The 21,137-nt window shown below is 35.0% G+C and overlaps 1 protein-coding gene across 1 annotated transcript in view; it reads left to right on the top strand.

Annotated features, from left to right (window-relative positions):
* Positions 1 to 21,137, top strand: part of LOC149801037 (sugar transporter SWEET1-like) — a 41,187-nt gene that overhangs the window by 7,041 nt on the left and 13,009 nt on the right. The window contains exons 2-5 of the mRNA XM_089955077.1: positions 7,475 to 7,570; positions 9,322 to 9,399; positions 14,838 to 14,961; positions 18,025 to 18,186. Of these exons, the coding sequence (XP_089811203.1) occupies positions 7,515 to 7,570; positions 9,322 to 9,399; positions 14,838 to 14,961; positions 18,025 to 18,186 (420 nt within the window). The 5' untranslated portion in view covers positions 7,475 to 7,514. The remainder of the gene's footprint in view (positions 1 to 7,474; positions 7,571 to 9,321; positions 9,400 to 14,837; positions 14,962 to 18,024; positions 18,187 to 21,137) is intronic.

The raw sequence follows: 21,137 nt of genomic DNA, 5'->3' as shown, positions 1-21,137 counted from the left end.
TCCATTGTCCATAACATTTTTAATATCAAATGTGACATTATCCATTGTCAATAACATTTTTAATATCAAATGTAACATCATCCATTGCCATAACATTTTTAATATCAGATGTGACATCATCCATTGTCCATAACATTTTTAATATCAAAAATGTAACATCATCATTGCCATAACATTTTTAATATCAAATGTGACATCATCCATTGCCATAACATTTTTAATATCAAATGTAACAATCATCCATTGCCATAATATTTTAATATCAGATGTGACATCATCCATTGTCCATAACATTTTTAATATCAAATGTGTGTGTGTGCGTGTGTGATTTGGATTTTCAATGTAGCTTTAACAATTTTTCAGTCACATCACTACGATGTCTACAGTGTGACAGTTTATAGTGATGTCTAGCACTGGGGCATCATGCCGCAGACATTTAGCATGATGTCCCACCCAGTCACATTATCCTGACACCAGGCTGACCAGTCCTAACACTAACCTATTGATGCTGAGCGCCAAGCGAGGCAGCTGTTAGTATCATTTTTGTAAGTCTTTGGTATGTCTCAACCGGGGATCGAACCAACAACTGCCCACATCCAAGGTGGACACTCTAACCACTAGACCACCGGAGTGGTTAATATCAGATGTGACATCATTTAATATCAGATGTGACATCATCCAGTGCCCATTACATTTTTAATACCAGTATCAAATGTGACATCATCCAGTGCCATAACATTTTTAATATCAAATGTGATATTATCCATTGTCCATAACATTTTTAATATCAAATGTGACATTATCCATTGTCCATAACATTTTTAATATCGAATGTGACATTATCCATTGTCCATAACATTTTTAATATCAAATGTTACATCATCCATTGCCATAACATTTTTAATATCAAATGTGACATCATCCATTGCCATAACATCTTGAATATCAAATGTGACTTCATCCATTGTCCATAACATTTTTAATATCAAAAATTTAACATCATCATTGCCATAACATTTTTAATATCAAATGTGACATCATCCAGTGCCCATAACATTTTTTATATCAAATGTATCATCATCCATTGCCATAACATTTTTAATATCAGATGTGACATCATCCATTGTCCATAACATTTTTAATATCAAATGTGTGTGTGTGTGTGTGTGTGTGATTTGGATTTTCAACATAGCTTTAACAATTTTTCAGTCACATCACTACGATGTCTGCAGTGTGACAGTTTATAGTGATGTCTAGCACTGGGGCATCATGCTGCAGACATGTAGCATGATGTCCCACCCAGTCACATTATCCTGACACCAGGCCGACCACTCCTAACACTAACCTCTTGATGCTGAGCATCTTTGGTATGTCTCGACCGGGGATCAAACCAACAACCGCCCACATCTGAGGCAGACACTCTAACCACTAGGCCACCGGAGCGTTTAATATCAGATGTGACATCATTTAATATCAAATGTGACATCATCCAGTGCCCATTACATTTTTAATATCAAATGTGACACCATCCAGCGCCATTACATTTTTAATATCAAATGTGACACCATCCAGCGCCATAACATTTTTAATATCAGATGTGACATCATCTAGTGCCCATTACATTGTTACTATCAAATGTGACATCATTTGACATCAAATGTGACATCATCCAGTGCCCATTACATTTTTAATATCAAATGTGACATCAAATAGTGCCATAACATTCAGCTGGTTTCCAGTCAGTATGAGTTTCCCAGCCCATTTACAAGCTGGAGATTCTCAGTTGCAGTAAGATATTGTTGACTAATAGTCTGACATTGTGGTATGTGAAGACATACAAAATACAGAGGTGATTCAGAGGTAAATGGATTGGGATTTTGCACATTTGCTGAAATCTACTTTGGATGTTTACACCAGTAGAGGAACTATTTGAATTTAAGGACTCATTCTCACTATTTTGTGCACTCTTTGAATTTGAAGAAGTGAATGAATGGGAAACACAAGAATACATTAACTGCAATGAATCATGATTATACAATGGTTCCTTGACTTACGAGTTTAATTCATTCCGTGACGGAGCTCGTAACTCAAATTACTCGTATGTCAAATCAATTTTCCCCATTGAAATGAATTGAAATGCCATTAATCCATTCCACATCCCCAAAAAACACCGCAGTTTTTTTGTTACATGTTTTTAAATAAGAAAAATATACTTATAAATAACAAATATTGTATAAAAACACAATACAATAGAATGTTCTGCAATAAACTGGTTTTATTAAGTATAATGTACAGCATTTACCTTGGAGATCAGATGACTTGAAGATGCTGATGGAGGTGGAGGAGAAAGGCTGAAGTGAGTAACTGAATCTTATTCGCTGATTTTTGCCCTTTTCGCCACGCTTTCCTCACTTTCATCTGCAGGGGTTTTAGATAAAAACCTGTCCAATGAGGTCTGTTTCATCCTCTGTTTCAGAATGTTTCTGAAATGAGTTAGGCAAGTGTCATTAAATAGCGCCATCGCACGCCCAGATGCAACTTTTTCTGGGTGATTCTTTTGAATAAAGTCTGAAAGTTTCTCCCACATTCCCAACATTTCCTTTATCTCACTTGTAGAGATAAGCTCCTCCGCGTCACCTATTTCCTGCAAAACCTCCACGTGCTGCTGCGTCTGTAGCTCCTTTAGCTCCTCCGTTGTCAGTTCCTTGTAGTGCTCCTCGATGAGCTCATTGATGTCACCTTCATCTATGTCCAGGCCCATGGACTTGCCGAGGGACACAATCTCCTCCACCACTGCCGCTTCGGGTTCAACTCTTTCAAAGTCCGTTTCAGACACAACCTCAGGCCACAGCTTCTTCCACGCAGAGGTCAAGGTCCTCTTTGTAACACCCTGCCAGGCCATATTGATAATTCTGAGGCATATCACGATGTTATAGTGGTCCTTCCAAAACTCTCGAAGGGTGAGGTTTGTGCTCTCCGTCACCACAAAGCAGCGACGGAACAGGTGCTTGGTGAAGAGCTTCTTGAAATTAGAAATCACCTGCTGGTCCATGGGCTGCAGGATAGGGGTGGTGTTGGGTGGAAGGTAGAGAACCTTTATAAACATGAACTCTTCGAGGATGTCATCTTTGAGGTTAGGTGGGTGAGCAGGTGCATTGTGCAGGATGAGAAGGGCTTGCAAGGGTAGGTTATTTTCCTGGAGATATTTCTTAACATCAGGACCAAAGACCAAATTCACCCTATCCACAAAGAACTGCCTGGTGACCCACGCCTTCGGGTTTGTCCTCCACATAACCTGCAGTTTTTCTTTCAGAATCTTATGTGACTTAAAGGCTCTGGGGTTTTCCGAATGATAAACGAGCAGTGGCTTAATCTTGCAGTTGCCGCTCTCATTGGCGCACAGTGTGAGGGTTAGCCTATCCTTCATGGGTTTGTGGCCTGGCATCCTCTTCTGCTCTGCCGTTACATAAGTCCTCCTTGGCATCTTCTTCCAGAAGAGTCCTGTCTCGTCACAGTTGAAGACTTGCTGGGGGATGTGTCCTTCTACTGCTATAAATCCAGTAAAAGTTTTGAGGTAATCCTCAGCTGCCTTCATATCGGCGCTCGCTGCCTCACCATGCCTGACAACAGAGTGAATGCCGGTCCTCTTTTTAAAATTCTCGAACCAGCCCTGACTGGCTTTAAAAGGCTTGCCCGATGCCTCGTCCATCGAAGTGCCTGGGGTCTGCTGCAGCAAATCAGCGTAAATAGCTTGTGCCTTCTCGCATATTATAGCCTCCATCACAGTTTCTCCTGCGAGCTGCTTCTCTGTCAAGCACACCATCAGCAGCTTCTCCATATTTTCATGGATAGATGTCCGCTGTTTAGAAATTATTTTAACGCCCTTGGCTGGCATTATAGCATTTATCGACTCCTTTTGCTTCAGTATGGTGCAGATTGTAGAAGTGCTACGCTCGTACTGCTTCGCCAAGTTGACTACACGCACACCTTGGTCATGTTTTTCGATAATTTCTTTCTTTAATTCAATGCACATCATCCGCTTCTTCTTCTCAGCCCTCCCTGTCCTTCGCACTCACTTTCTTTGGATCCATGGTTGGAAAAACAAAGTTTTGCAAAATAACTGCAAGCACAAATGCGAGCACAACACTGATGCTTCCACTGCGAGCTAACCGCTTAAAGTGAACGATTGAGACACGGGATGCTGGGTGGCATTCGCTGCGCCAACTAGCGGTGGGGTATCTGAAGCTGGCTCGTAACCTGAATTTTATCTCTCAACTCAAAGCAAAAAATCAGCCGAGAGATGGCTCATATCTTGAAAAGCTCGTTAGTTGGGACACTCGTAAGTCAAGGTACCACTGTACTGTGTTTCTTCAACACATGGTTGGACTGACTCCATGTTCTATGCTGAAGACTGACATATACTGCTTTAGAAGCAACAGTTTTGGAGTCAGACTGGGGCATTTACACTGACTCACTGGTTTTATGAACATAATGCTCACCCATCAAACTTGTATCTTCTTCATTGACCTCCTTTGTTCACCTTTGCTCCAAAATGGTGTTATGTAGCACTTACTGCATCCTGATCTTCATTTAGAAATAAACATATATGGAAGCAGCATATTTCTTAAGCGTGTGCATTTTGGACCTTTCTCATTCTTCCTCTATATTGTGAAGATTGGTATATGGGAGTTGGCTTGTTCAATGACATTATACCTTTCCCACATATCTGCCAGTTTGGATTTATTATGATAACAGTGTTTCTTACCAAACTCGATCACCTTTCTGCAGAGTGGATTCTCAAAATGTAAGGTCATAGTGGGCTTTGTTCTTGTTTGCCATTTTCTATGGCATGTCTCTCAAGGCTTGGGTAAGTCTCAATCTCTAGATTAGGATGCCTACTGAGCATAAGACAGTATGGTTCATATCCTTTACTATCATGCATTGTACCATTATGAGCATGGATCAAAAGAGAGAGAGAGAGGGAGGGAGGGAGAGAGAGAGAGAGGAAAGAAGATAGGATCGCTTCCATTCAATGTTCTTGTTGTTCTCAAGAGTTCCACCATGCCCAGTAAAATTTGGTTAAAATGCTTGACCATTCCATTTCCAATGGGGTGAAACAGAGTTATGTAGGTCTTTTCAGCAAGAGCCAGGCTACACAGTTTCTTTATGAGTGTACTTGCATTCCAATTGCAGGGCCTCAAATGAGTCATGTATTGTTATTTTTTTGTCACTACCTCCCTTTGTCAAATGAGTTGTGTATTGTTATTTTTTGCTTCCTTCCTTAAATGTTGTAGCCATTTCTCATGCACCCTCCACAGAATCGATCCATGATTCCCTATTACCCGTTACAACCATGGTTGGCATTTAATGTACCATCGAAAGTTGATGGGCCAATATTTGAAAGATATGTTGCTGGCTCATGGCCATGCTATCGAGACAAAGTTATTCAGATTCACCAGTGGAAGCATCCTTGCAACTGGATTGGTTTTTGGACTAATAAAGTACTCTTCCCATGAGCAAGAAGAACTTGTGTTCCATGTATTAGAACTAGAATTGCCACAGTTATCCATGTAGGATGTTACAGTTGTATAATCTAAGGACCTAAGGTTGCTCTTATTTTTGCACTTTTGCACAAAAAGCCTCTGGGGTGAGTAAGTAATTTGTCCCTTATAAAAACCCCTGTCTTCAAACTATTGCAGTCATAGATACTAAAATCCACCTGGCAGATTAATTCAATGTTTGATATGTATCCAGATGTATTTTGTGAAATTCATTTATAATTTCAGAATAATATACAACTATTTAACTTTTTAATTATGAACCCTAATGAGAGAAAATATACCAAGAGATCATGGGGCTTGTTATAGGCATATGAATTGAATTTCAGTATAGATTTTGGGAGAGGGAGATTGTTGCAATGGAATGTTATCAGATTTGTACATGTCCACCATTAGGCAGAATGTATCATTTTTGAGCATGTCTGTTTCTTATTTAGTTTCTGCACATATACTAGAGTTCTCTGTCATTTACAATTATCAAACCGTTCGTCATTAGCTCACAGTTGGAGGGAGGAAGAAGCTTATTGATTGTTGGGGTCAAAGGTCAAAGTCTATGTGACTTGAAGAATAATAATGGTTTCCACACAATAGCATTAGGTTGACATCACAGACTTGGACCAAAGTTTGTGGATGGCTTGCACCTGCACTAAGGAGGAAGAACCTTACAGATTTTGTGGTCTAGAGGGCAAGGTCACTGTCTGAAAAAAGAAAAATGGCTTCTGCACAATAACATTACTTCTTCATAATAGATCTGGACCAAACTTTATGAATGGCTAGTGCATGGGATAAGGAAGAAACATATCAACTCTGGAATCAGAGGTGAAGGTCACTGGGTGAAAAGTGGAAAATGGTTTATGCATAACATTTTCAGGCCTCGACCATGTATCTTTACTAAATTTTATGGAAGGCTTACACTCTGGGTAAGAATGAAGTCACTTAATTTTGGGTTCAAAATTTAAATCATCATGGTCACAGACTGAAAGAAGAAAGCTATTTTTTGCAAAATATTTGTAGTTCTAAATCGTATATCTTGACCAAAGATTGTGGAGAGCTTGCACTTAATGTAAGGAAGAAGCCTGTTGAATTTGGTTCTAAAAGGGCATGGTCATTGTGACTCTGGAAAGAATGGGTTTTAAACAGAAACTGTTGTTCTTGAATTAGTTCTTTCACCAAACTTGCATGGATGTTTTGCATTTATGGTAAGAAAGAAACCTATATATTTCTGGGAATAAATGTTGGTGGTTAAGGCTGTATTGAATCTAGTAATATAATAATGGTTTATGCACAGTATGTGTTGTTCAAGGCCACATGTAATGACCAAGGTCAAAGTAATTGAGACCTTATGGTCAATGATCTTCAGAGTCAGCAAAGTCCTACCACTGACTGCTTAGGGACTATTTAATACTGAGGAGGCATAAAATGTACCATCCAGTAAAGTTCTTCCATTGACTGCTTAGGGACTATTTCATACTGAGCAGACATAAAATGTACAATTCAGTAATGTGCTACCAATACCTGGTTAGGGACTATTTAATACAGAGGAGGCATAAAATGTACCATTCAGCAGTCTCGCCATTGACTGCTTAGGGACTATTACTGAGCAGGCATATGATGTACCATTCAGCACTGTCCTACTATTGCCTACTTAGGGACTATTTAATACTGAGGAGGCATAAAATGTACCATTCAGCAGTCTCGCCATTGACTGCTTAGGGACTATTACTGAGCAGGCATATGATGTACCATTCAGCACTGTCCTACTATTGCCTACTTAGGGACTATTTAATACTGAGGAGGCATAAAATGTACCATTCAGCAAAGTGCTGCCATTGCCTGATTAGGGACTATTTAATATGAGGAGGCATACAATATACCATTCAGAGTACTCATGTCTGATCATTTCTTTTTTCTTTCAGATTGCAGAAATTACAACCTGAAGTAAAAAAATTGAGGATAATGTCTGTTGAAGTAGCCACAGAAGTTGTCACTTACCTCAGCGTGGTCAGTGGCATGTAAGATTTTTTTCTTTAATCAAGGTCTTTTTGTTTTGTAGATGAATAGTAATATGTAGGTGTAATTTGTCCTTGTTCATGCTAAGATTCTTTGTGAAAGTTTTTGAAAATCATTTCTTACATCATTTGTTATATTCAGCTAAAACTTTGGTAAAATTACTGTGCATGTTAATTAAGTTGAACCCAGATATTCTAGGAGTCCTATTTCATCTGTTTAAGCATCTCACCATAATGCAGTTCACTGGTGGGAAACTATGTTTTGCTGACCTCTTGGTTTTCGCTTGATTTCCTGCTTGTGGAAGTCTTTTTTAAAAAATTCTTAGAATATTACGTAATATAGACAAGTATGTTTACTTTGAGTTTTTATTTGCCCAATATAAAGAAAAGTAAAGCACATTGGATATTGTGATTCCATCCAAATGACATCGTATGGGAATCAGGAACCATGTGCAAGAGTGGTAATATTTTATTATTTTTGGCTCACTCCCCACTGCTTCTAAGGAAGGGGTAATAAGGCCAGATGTACCAAAAACTCAATAATTACAGTAATGTGTGTAAAACTATATATATATATATATATATATATATATATATATATATATATATATATATATATATATATATATATATATATATACATACATATATATACATACATATATATATATATATATATATATACAAACACACATGCACATGCAGACACAGAAAAACCTTATAAATATATAGAGAGAGAGAGTAAATAGTATATGCAGTAGCAGTACAATGTACTTACTGTAACTTTTGCTTATGTCTGGGTACATGGTGGTTATTTTATTCTTTAGTGACCTTGAACTAGTGGTTTTGATGCAGCAATGACATAAAAAAGATATGCTTACTGGCATTCCAGGATAAGTTGAAAATTATTAATTATGCTGGGCAAGTAAAATTTTATGTTACTTGAACCAACATTTATACAAAGTAGGAAGCAAACTAATCCATATTATGATTCCAGGTGAGTGTAAAAATGTTGTTTTCCAACCCTGTATTGACAATGAAACCTGCATAAAAATGCCCAATTGACTCAGAACCTATCAGAGTTTTACTCACATTTCAGTTAATAAATATAATAAATACATGAATCTTGGGAATCGATTGCACACTATATGAATGGCCATAAATATGCAACGGCTGTTAATGCATTATCTGTTGTCAGTTTGCAAGCCTTATGACTTGTACTCTTTTATATATATATATATATATATATATATATATATATATATATATATATATATATATATATATATATATATATATATATATATATATATAATATATATATATGCAAATGTATCTAAATGCTTGTTGCAGATTGTTGGTAAACATTTACATGAATGTTTATAAGAGCAATGTATCTTAAAACAGTTATTTTCAGTTGGTTTGGAAATACACTAGACCATTCAATGTGAAATACATTATACATGATATAAATTTATGATTTAAGTGAACAAATTATCAAAATAAATAGAATTATATGTAAGTCAATGTTGGTACAATACTAAGTGGCAAATAAATGTGTTTCGATTAAAAAAGGTAACAATTAAATGCAAAAAGTACTTGGCTACAAAGAAAAATTGCTTGAAGTCATTTAAAGGCCAATAACTATTGCTTTTTATGGAAGACACTTGCCTGTCATGGATAGAGTTATCCTGTCTCTTGCCTGTACTGTATAATCAGGTTTTACTGCCTTTTATAAATCTCTTCTCTTTCAGAGCACCTGTTCTTCAGATGTACAAATCAGGAGACACCAGAAATGTACCCTTTCTGTTTTTTGTGATTGGAGAGCTTCTGTGAGTGCATGTCATTTGGTTTATACCCAAGGATGTTATCATTTTTACAAAAAACATCCAGTAAATATAATTTTATTATTTGCATGATTAGCTACTAGGAAAAGTTTGGTCTTCAGAGTCCCTCAGTGGCATTGGGTTGTTGTGAACGATTCACCTGTGTGAACTATACTGAATAAAATAATATCCATACATCACTGTGTGTTAAATATAGATTATCCACTTTCAGAGGTGCATTTTGTAGAATTTTGTATTGATTACAAAACTATTTTACTTGAATAAATACAAAATGTATATCTACTTTTTTTGATAGATATAAGGAAATATTTCTTGAGTGAAGTTGGAAAAGTTTCGAATATTTCTTCTAAGTAACTGCTTAAATTATTAGAATGGTATTTTCAATTACAGAGTCTCTCACATTTGTTGTTGACATTGTGAATAATCATGTTCATTCATTTGCTTGTTTGAAAGTTTCATTTGTAACTCGGTGAACTCATCTACTTACAAATGGATGAAATAGCTTCTTTAGTTCATCCACAAACAAATCTAAAATAAATATTTTAAGCATGTATTAAATGAGGTCATGTACATTTGGTCACTAATAATTTGCAGGATTCAGGTGGAAAACTAATTTAAGACAGTTAATACTCGAAGTCTGCTTTCTGTTGCTTGGAGTCCATTTTTAGGCACTTTTGTTTTTTCTGGTGCCTATATATTGATTAAATGAATGTATTATGCTAGAGGGTCTACAATCCTGACACTACATTTACAGATCTGTTCATCAGGATGGATGGATGGAGAGAGAGAGAGAGAGAGAGAGAGAGAGGGGGCACAGAAGAAGAAAAATGAAATGGGAAAATAATTCCATAAGTGGCATAACCACAGTGGCAATATATTTTTTCCCACTGATATCAGTATGTTATGAAATATAAAATAAATTAAATTCAAAACATTGAATTTTATGATTTTCCTGTTTACAGGTGCCAATACATATTCTACACTTAGTATGCCTGGCCATAATGCCTTGTGATGTTACAGTATGGCCCCTCATATGGCATGCATCCATCCATCATCATGTCTTATTCAATGGCCTTCAGCATGTCTATTATTTTGCTTTTTCCCAAATACTGCTGGGCCAGTTTGGATCAAACATGGCAGAACTGTTTTTCAGGATATGCTGTGCCAGAATTATTTTGCAGTAAATCTCCAAGCAATGGCATAATTTCCATAGCTTGCACAGTGGAAAACAGTTTTCACTTTAACAGAACTGCTCAGCCAATTTTAATCAAACTTGGTATGAATGTTTCTTAGCACATGCCTATCGCAGTTATATCTGGGGTGGTTTCTCTAGCAACATTCTGGCTTCCATAGCAGCAATATAAATAAAACCTATTTTCATTTCCAGAATGGCAGAGCCAGTTTCAATGAAAGTAGTTTTGAATGCTTTTATTATTAGGATGTGCTTGATAAAAGTTGTGTCTACATTGACCATCTCTATCAATGTTGACCCTCCCTATCAACATTGTGGCTTCCATATTAAATGGGTGGAAAACCTGTAGACAAGCTGAGCCATTTAAATTCATTCAAACTTGGTAGAAACATTTATTTAGACATGTTCTATCAAAACTGTGTCCAGGGCCGCTCGCCTGGCAGTGTTGTAGCTTCCATAACAGTTATGTGAAAAACCCATTATTAAGGTTCTTCAAAATGGCTGAGACCAATTTGATCAAACTTGGCATAAATGTTTCTTAGGACATGCTCTGTTACAATCATGTGACTTCCTTAGGAACCATACAGTGATAATGTTTTCAACATCAGTAGAACAGCCTAGCTAATTTCTATCAAACATTGTAAGAATGTTTCTTAGAAATTGCTTTGTGAAAGTTGAATCTACTTGTATGGTGGCTCAGACAGAAATAGTGTGGTTTTCATAACAGCTGGTGGGAAAACACATGATATCCCATCTGGCTTGGCTGTTACTAATATTTAAAAAATCAACAAAAAAGGGTATAATAAAATAATTTTCTCTCAGATACCAATACTTTCTACCAAATAACTGGAAATTATCCTGACATAGATGTCTTTCAACCTAAAGCACCATCTTTATAAGTACATTTGACTTTGAAACCTTTGTTTGCAATGATGTCATGTTTTAGAGTATTATTCTGTAGGTATTTCATCATTCACAACACTGGTCATCAATAAATTTCTATGCAACAGTAATAATAGTACATAGTTTTTGTTTGCTCTACAGGACATAAACCAGAAGAACATATGGGATGACCTGTTGTCTTTTGCCTGACATTTGTCCATTATCACATTAAGTTTGTTATCACTACTCTTCCGAAACAGTATGAAGGATTAACAGGAAGCTTTACACACACACACACACACACACACACACAGATGGTATAGTTGGTCCTAAATGAAACTGGTCAGACATCCGTTACGGCCATCACAACAGTCGACATGAAAATTTTGCTGTCACTCATACTGAATGCATGGTAATATTAACATGGTCTTTTCACTGAAGGACTTCTTGCGATGTCTAGTTGGTCCTAAATGAAAATGGTGATGATTTGATGCCCAATATGGCTGCCTAACATCCCTCTTGAAAATCTCTTGAATGGAAAGTCATACAAGCAGGAAGTTTTTCCCAGAAGCATTTTTTAAAAGCAACCAAAGCATCCTTTTTGAATAGATGGTCATATTAAGCACACAAAAATGTGTGTTTCTGGTCAGCTGGCTATCATTGTTTCTGTTGCTGACCATGGCAATTTTTTTTCCCCAGCATTAAAAAACATAAAAAGTGAAAAGAAACTTCCTTATATTGGTTTGTGCATCAAACTGAGCCAGTTTTGCTTAGTACTTGAAGTGCTTAGTACATTATATGTACTAATCACTATAATATGTAATGTTAAAAAAAATTATACACTAATTTTAAACCAGTGCAATCTGGATTTCACTAATAGACTTATGGTCTAATTTGTCCTAAATGAAAATGGTGCCAATCTGAAATTCATTATGGACACCGCTGCAGCCATCTTATAATCTTGTTCTTGCATCTTTTTAATGAAGTATTATCAGCACTGGGTTTTTTACTGGTAGACATCTTACACTGCTGAGTTTGTGTCTAAGTAAAAACTGTGCAGATCTAATGTACAATATGGCTGCACAGTGGCCATCTTCAAAATTTTATCTCTGCTCTTCCTAGATAAAAAGTCATGTTGACATTGGGCTTTCATTAAAAGACTTCTTATGATGTCTAGTAGTTACTAAATGAAAATGGTGTCAGTTTGACATCCTGGATGCCTACTATCTTGAAAATATTTGCTACTTCTAAAAGGAAAGTCATTTTGATATGGAGTTTCACTAGATGACTAATTGTGATACATTTTTTATTAGATAATGAAAATAGTGCTGATCTGATCTCAAATATGGCTGACAGGGCAGTCATCTTGAAAATCTTCATGTTGCTACAACTTCAAATTTGACAGCCATATTTTGACATGGGTTTTAATATCAGTAAGATCATACCTGTTTCTTTTGCAAATCTGGTACTTTTCTGGGAGGAAAATACCCTACCTTTATGATGAAGATTCCTCCTTCCTTTAGGGTGAATCAGAAGATTCTAGAACGCTGGATCACCCCCAAGATGCCCTACACAATTCCCCATACACACTGCAGCAACATCTTGTAGTGTTCATTGTCGTATACACCTAGAAGATTTAGCCCCACATCCCACTAGCTAATCTTGCACACATTGCGAGAGGACATATGGTTGTCACTTCTGTATCCTATGGTCAGATGAGATCTTTGATCACATTTAAAGTGAGGCAATAAAGTATCATTGTTTTCTTCAGAGGTTTTATGGTTGTCAATCTCTGAGCCCCCCCATCCCCATAAGGTGGAAGCAGCAACTTCTCAGTCCCTAAGGCCTGTTGTTGGCCCCATGATAAGGGGAGAGTTCAGTTCTATGTCTGTCAGGCCTGAGGAAGGTTCTTCCTACAGATCTGAGTCACGTGATGGGTCTTTGCCCAGTGACCAGTGATCGTAGCCACTACTGTGCATAGATTGGGATTCGTCCAAGTCTTCCCTCTCTCAGCTATCATTTCATCCTGCATGAGACGGGGAATATTATTAAAGATGACATATTAGGAAAGTGAATCCAATGGGCTATGCCCTTTCCTATTTTCCCTTTTAATTCTTATGGCATGGGGATCCTTCCTTACCAGAGAAGTGATTGACCTATCTACATGCTGCCATGGTCTTGTTGTCTTTGACTGCATTGTAATGAGGTCATTGCTGCCAGACTATTTTCAGAGGCTTGGTGTGGCATTGTGGTTGATGACTGTGTCCTTTCTATAATGAGAGATGGATAGCGGCTTCAGCTTTGGGATCTCCCTCCTCTAGTAAGATCCCCCATTTTCTAGTAGTTAAATCTGGTGCTCTTAAAGGAAAAGGTTTAGTCAGTTCTTCAGAAGGGTACAGTAGAGAATGTGTTGAACCAAACCAAACATCTTGGATAAACTTGCACTATAGGTTAAGAAAAAGCCTGTCCATATTGGGGTCAAAAGGTCAAAGATCAAGTTCACTAACTGAAAGAAAAATATGGTTTCTTCACAAAATTATTTACATAGAGGAGTATTTAATTTTTGGCAGCATATAATATACTGTTTACGGTAATCTTGTAACATACATACAGTTTAAAACTAAAAGGTTTTTTCTTCATTCTTCTTTCTTTACCTACTTAAATTTGACAGTATTGTCAGAAGTATAGAAAACAATATAATATTTCAATTTAAAGAGAAAACTTAACAAATTTAGTGGAACCAGTGTCTGTTTTCCTCATATATTGTACTGCTTACTGCATCAAAGAACATGCCATTCTGTGTTTTAAAAAAATGAAGCATTTATTGAATTTCAAGTATAACATTTTTAGACCTTAGGAAAAAGGTGCTTGTCTATGAACTTTGAAATTTGAAGATTTTTCTTGGATCTGATGTGTTTGACCTGTCTGAACTTGGTGGCTCCAGAGCCAGCCTAACTTGAAATTAATGTATTGGCAGTGTCTTTAATATCAGATGATGTAATACATGAAAAAGATCTGATTACAATGTTTCCTGTAAGAAGCTTGATAAATGTTGGCTTACTAGATTGGATTATTTTTGGAAGAAAAATTTGTATAGGATTTCATATATTCTTGATTAGTTCTGATTGTCAAAGTGAACAACTGCAAAATATTCTGAATGGCTAATAGTAAATAATGAAATGACCAAAAGCAGTCCAGAACAGACTAGCCCTGTAAATTGCCAGAAAACAGTTGGTCAAAAATATGTCTTGGAAAAAAATAGTCTGTGGGATTTTAGAAGTGTCCTGTTACAGGACACCTAGCATTTGTACTTGTCCCAATCATCATCCCATTTTAAAATATTTTTCAGTGCTTCAAGCTGTATATCATATGGACTTCTGACAGAGAATCCAGTGATCTTAAGAATTAATCTGGTTGTTTTGTTCTTCAATACATCTTACATTTTGGTCTACATTTATGTGGTCAAATCAAAGGTAGGTAATATCTTATTGGGTTGAAATCAGATTTGGATCACAGTTTGTATTATTTACAACATGTCACTCTAGTCAATGAAAGATTTTTAAATATCTTATGTTAGTAGAGAGAAGCACTTTAGAAATAGATGTGAATCATTTTGTAAACTAAGCACTTGGTTAAAAAAGAATTCAGGATAAAGTAGCAAGCATGTTGTGTCATCCATAAAACAGGAAAATATTTGCCAGTTTATTTGCCGATATTATGTATATTTAATTTGTATTATTTGTTGATTTCTAAATGATTATGTTATGTACATGTGTATTTTGTACTTGACCTTGCCCAAAAAGAAGTGAATGGTGTACCCTACCAGAAACATTTATTTGGTAAACAACATAATACATAGCTATATATTTCTCTATGATTGTGGATTGAATATTTAGATCATTATTAGTACTAAACATGGTTACTTTGATTTGAGTTAAAGGTATATTTTATTCTGACCTTAGAAACTTCTAGAATGGAAGTTTCCATTAGGTTGACAAAGTATTTAAAAACAATGGTAATTGTAATCTAGGTTTTTGTAGAAGAGTATATAGTCTTGTTTATCAAAGAATTACAGATTCTTGCCTAACAACTGAAGCAGAATCAATCGTATTGTTGTGTTCAGGTTTTCATTTTGGGTGGATTCATTTATTCAAAATATTATTCACTGGAATTACAAAGTACTTAATAATATTCTTGAACTGGAACATTAATCTGGAATTAAAGATCAACTTTGGATTATATGACTGTGATACAACAAAAGACTATTAACACATGGCCACAATTCAGGCCACAGGCACATTAGCACATTTGAGACTACATGCACATCAACACATTCAGTATCAGAATTTATTAGGAATACCACAGGAATTCAGTTGGTACTTAATACATTTGGACTCATGATAAAACTTTTGCAACTATTTCAGATTTAATTCACAATGCTGTTAGTTCTTTTTAAGTTTCGCTTTTTGTTCTTGGGAAATTATTTGTTGAATTTTACAAAACTTGTTCTTGCTCTTTTCTGTTATTTGGTTTAAGACCACAAGAGTCGTAACACTGAATAATATATTTTAAAAATGGTATATGGTTTTGCTGATATATCCATAACATTAATATAATTAAGTTCAGTCATGCAGAAAATTGCATTAAAATTACTATATGTTGAAAATAAGCTAGAGAAACCAACTTGATGTCCATTTTTCTTGGTTTTTGGGTGGCAGGTAAGGATGAGCAGTTTTTCATCATCATTTGCAAGAAATTATTGTAAACCGGAAATCTGTGACAAGTCTAAAATGGGAGCTCACTGGAATAAAATTTTATGATGAAGTGACTGCACTTCCTGGTCAGAATGGGGTGAAGTGATCAGACATTAATGAGGTAGTGAGAGAGCAAAGTAACAATTTAGTGTTAAAAAAGACACTTATTAAGACATTTGACTACATTCTTGAGCCAAAAACTTCAAACAAAAGAAGTATTCATGAAACTTTATAAAATATTTTAAAATATCTAAGTTTGATTCAGCAAAAGTTTGGTATTACTTCTTTTTTAAAAGATAGTAATCTCAAAAATAGGTTACTGTTAAAAACAGGTGGTATATGTCACGGTATATGACATCTTTTATTACTTTTAAAGGATGATATATGAAAACACCTTTTGTTTTAGTAGCAATAAACTTGTAAACCTCCATGGAGTAGTAATTTATTTTTTATTGTGCTACACATAAATGGGAATGCATTTGCTTCAGGTGTCTTGTGTGAATTTTGGTTGGAGTCTTGATTTTTGGCAAGTTAGGCTGGCCATGGATTGGCCCTGACTACCTTTTTGAGGTACCTGCATCTAGGTTGCTCCAAGGTCAGCCCTACTTGAAAGTTTGTATTTGTGAAAAGAGAACTGGTCCAAGGCCAGCTCAATACTCATCTGGACTGGAAATTTGCACCTGTCTAATGCCAGCTCAGGAGTGACTTGGTATGGCCTAAATTGCTAATGTGATAAGAGTAGAAGAGTTACTAACCTTGTTATTTGTATTTAAAAAAAAGCTCAGATAGGCTATAAACATTTCTCAAGATTAATTTATCACTTTAGATTTACATATTTTCTGATTTGCCTATCTGAAAAAATAGTACTGCCTGGAGGTGCACTTTATTACCAGTATACTGGTTTACCGTGGTATTGTTATTTTGATGGCAAATACCACTGTAGTTTTCCACTATACCAGTACTTTAATAGCTTCTATGAGTAAGGAATTTACAGAAATTCCTGTAATCTTTTAACAGAATTGACAATATTAAAGTATGTTTTCATTTTTTTATGACCAAATAATTTCACATCTCATTTATCTTTACATAAAATAGTTGTGCATGTATATATCAATTTTGAATATTACAAAAATGGTTATATTTATGAACCTTTAATCACATATTTGACATACGTCATGTATGCAAGCATGGTGACTGAATAGGATGTTGTGAAAGATATTTAGGCCTAATGCAACTGTTGGAAAAATTTCAGGCTTAAAAATGAGGAAAAAGTGTCATTTTTTTGTTATTTACTAATTATGTTATATTGTTAAAAACGTATTCCTTTATTGGATGGAGAAGTGTCAAGAGAGTATTTCTGTGTGAATTTTATGTAATTTCTCAGTTCCACTAAATTGAGATCGCATTTTTTTCATTTCTTTGGATACTGTTTCATTGACAGTTCTGAATTATTGATGACTATTTAGCAAGAGAAGTTTGACTATTGAGAGGGAAGTATCTCTTTCCTTGGAATTACTTTTTGTTTTAAACTTTGTTAAGCACTGGAATTGTGCCAATAACCAGCAAATTTTGATCATGATTTTTGTATCATTAAATAAGGCATAGGAATTGATTTATTATTAGATACAGTATGTTTTTTTTTTTTAAATACAAGAAAAAAGATATATTTTCAAAGTAGGATAAAATATTTCTGATTCTGACACTGTAAATCTGCTTTCTTCAAAATTGTGTTTATTTAAATCATGTGGATTAACAAATTATTTATCTTTCTCTGTGTTGAAGAGTCCAGCCTTGAGACAGATATTAGTCTGTTTAGCAGTCATTGTATCCATCCTGGTCTACCTCCACTATTTCTCTACCTCCAAACAACAGTCTGTAGCTATATTTGGGACTATTCTACTGATAGGAAGTTCAGTCCTGAATGTCACACCTGCACTTGAGGTGGTGAGTATGCTGTAAGACCCTTCATTATAACATGATTCGTGTTGTAAGGCAGGTATAGTCTAGGATCCTGTTTGATTATAACATGGCATTGTTAGAAGGCTGTTATAGTCTAGAATCCAGTTTCATTGTAATATTGATATTTTCTAAGGCAGGTATAGTCTAGGATCCCATTGGATTATAACATGGCTTTGTTAAAAGGCTGGTATAGTATAGAATCCAATTTCATTATAACATAGCTATTGCTACAAGGCAGGTTTAGTTTGAGATCCCAGTTGATTATAATCTGGCTCTTGTTATAAAGCAGGTATACTCTAGGCAGGTATAGTCTCAGATCCTATTTTATTATAATGTAGCTCTTGTTATAATGTAGATATAGTATTGGATCCCATTTAATTATAATGTTTTCTTGTTATAAGGTAGGGTTAGTCTAGGATCCCATTTCAATATAACCTGGCTATTGTACAAGTAGGTATAGTCTTGGTTCCCATTTAATTATAACATGGTTCTATTTTATTATAATGTAGCTCTTGTTATAATGTAGATATAGTTTATGATCCCATTTCATTATAATGTCTTGTTATAAGGTAGGGTTAGACTAGGATCCCATCAATTATAATGTGGCTCTTCTTATAAGGCGGGTATTGTTTGTAGTTTTCATTATAGTGTGGCTGTTGTTATAAGACAGGTATAGTTTTGTAGTTTCATTATAGTATGGCTGTTGTTATAAGACAGGTATAGTTTTGTAGTTTCATTATAGTATGGCTGTTGTTATAAGACAGGTATTGTTTGTAGTTTCATTATAGTATGGCTGTTGTTATAAGACAGGTATTGTTTGTAGTTTCATTACATTGTGGATGTTGTTATAAGACAGGTATAGTTTTGTAGTTTCATTATAGTATGGCTGTTGTTATAAGACAGGTATTGTTTGTAGTTTCATTATAGTATGGCTGTTGTTATAAGACAGGTATAGTTTTGTAGTTTCATTATAGTATGGCTGTTGTTATAAGACAGGTATTGTTTGTAGTTTCATTATATTGTGGCTGTTGTTATAAGACAGGTATAGTTTTGTAGTTTCATTATAGTATGGCTGTTGTTATAAGACAGGTATTGTTTGTAGTTTCATTACATTGTGGATGTTGTTATAAGACAGGTATAGTTTTGTAGTTTCATTATAGTATGGCTGTTGTTATAAGACAGGTATTGTTTGTAGTTTCATTATAGTATGGCTGTTGTTATAAGACAGGTATAGTTTTGTAGTTTCATTATAGTATGGCTGTTGTTATAAGACAGGTATTGTTTGTAGTTTCATTATATTATGGCTGTTGTTATAAGACAGGTATAGTTTGTAGTTTCATTATATTATGGCTGTTGTTATAAGACAGGTATAGTTTTAGTTTCATTATGTTGTGGCTGTTGTTATAAGATAGTATTTAGTATAGGATTTCATTTCATTCTTACCTTGTTCTTGTTCTGAGGCAGGTTTAGTTTAGGATCCCATTTCTTTATAATGTTGCCCTTGTTATAATGCAGGTATAGTCTTGGAACCTCTTTCTTTATAATGTCCCTCTTGTTATAATGCAGGTATAGTCCATGATCCCATTTCATTCCATAATGGCTCTTTTTATAATGCAGGTATATATTATAAGACAGTCTCACTCTAACGCAGTATACTGTATGGCTCCCATGGACAACATTATAATGAAGGAGTACTTTATCATGTACTTCATTATAAGGTGTGTTATGTATATTTGATTTGATTTAATTTAATTGTTTGTTAAGTTTTAAAATCTTTTTATTTTAATTTCATTACATGTCGAAGTAATGTAATCTTGTTTACTTGATCTGGCATTTTTTCAGAAAATTCAGTTTGACCTGACACTTTTCATAAACACCTAATAACAGAAACACTGTTTCTATTTTTGACTTAGTTCCCAACCTTGATCCAGAAATCACTGAGACCAGTAAACAACTTTCTATTTATATTTTATTCTTGGAGTACAATGATTGTTTTTTTTATCAAGGTCATACTGGGAGGACATGATTTTAGATGTAAACAGCCTCTATTTTGCAATTCTGGGTTTTCCAAAATTGCGCAGTAGTTAGATTTAATAGTGATGTTTAGAGAGATATTTCTGAGTCTGGCTTTTACACTGGAAAGTGTTTGTTTGTGACCAGTTTGGAGTTACATTTTAATTTTTATTAAAATTTTTTGGATTCTAAAAGATTCTTTTTCTTCGAAATATTTGAGTGCTCATACATAATTCTTGGACAAAGACATTTCTTTAAATTTTATTTGGAAATTCAAACACTGGAACATTATCTTCTATGGTTCACAAAGAACTGTAGACACATCAGCACTATACTGACTATATTATACGTCATTGCCTTCCATTTTTGGATTTTTGCCAGGACTCAAACTTGAATTCATTTGAACGTTTCATTACTAAGACTTCTAAAATTTAATTCTTGGATTATTCTTGGATTATTTTTGGATTTGATTCTTAAAAACCGTAAGTTCTTATTTTTTCATTTTTACATTGTTTATTTCCAGGGAAATAAATTATTTGTTAAATTTTTCAAAGCTTCTTGTTTTCACTATTTCTTTTGTTACTGTTCATTAGAGCCTAAACATGTAACAGGTGGTATCATTAATTTTACAAGTACAAGCTTTTCAACAAGAAAAGGAGGTGGTTTTCTATTTTTCTATTTCAAAAGCATTTATTGATTTACTAATCATAGATGGATGCTAGATGCAAAGTTGCTGGGGTAAATCCTCAGCACCTAGTGACACCACTGCATGATACGGCAGTCTTACTATGCCTTGGAATACTCTAGCTGACATGGAAAGCATTATACATCTAATGAAAGAATGCCGTATATGTATCTCAGAAGCACAGTACAGTCTAGTTTAATTTATTCAGTATCACTTGTCCAGTAAATGCTTTCATAAA

Source organism: Sinohyriopsis cumingii, chromosome 4, assembly GCF_028554795.1.
Source record: "Sinohyriopsis cumingii isolate HCF-2022 chromosome 4, ASM2855479v2, whole genome shotgun sequence".
NCBI classification, from domain to species: domain Eukaryota; kingdom Metazoa; phylum Mollusca; class Bivalvia; order Unionida; family Unionidae; genus Sinohyriopsis; species Sinohyriopsis cumingii.
The sequence above is the reverse complement of the archived record's forward strand: the minus strand, read 5'-3'. Positions and strand labels throughout refer to the sequence as shown.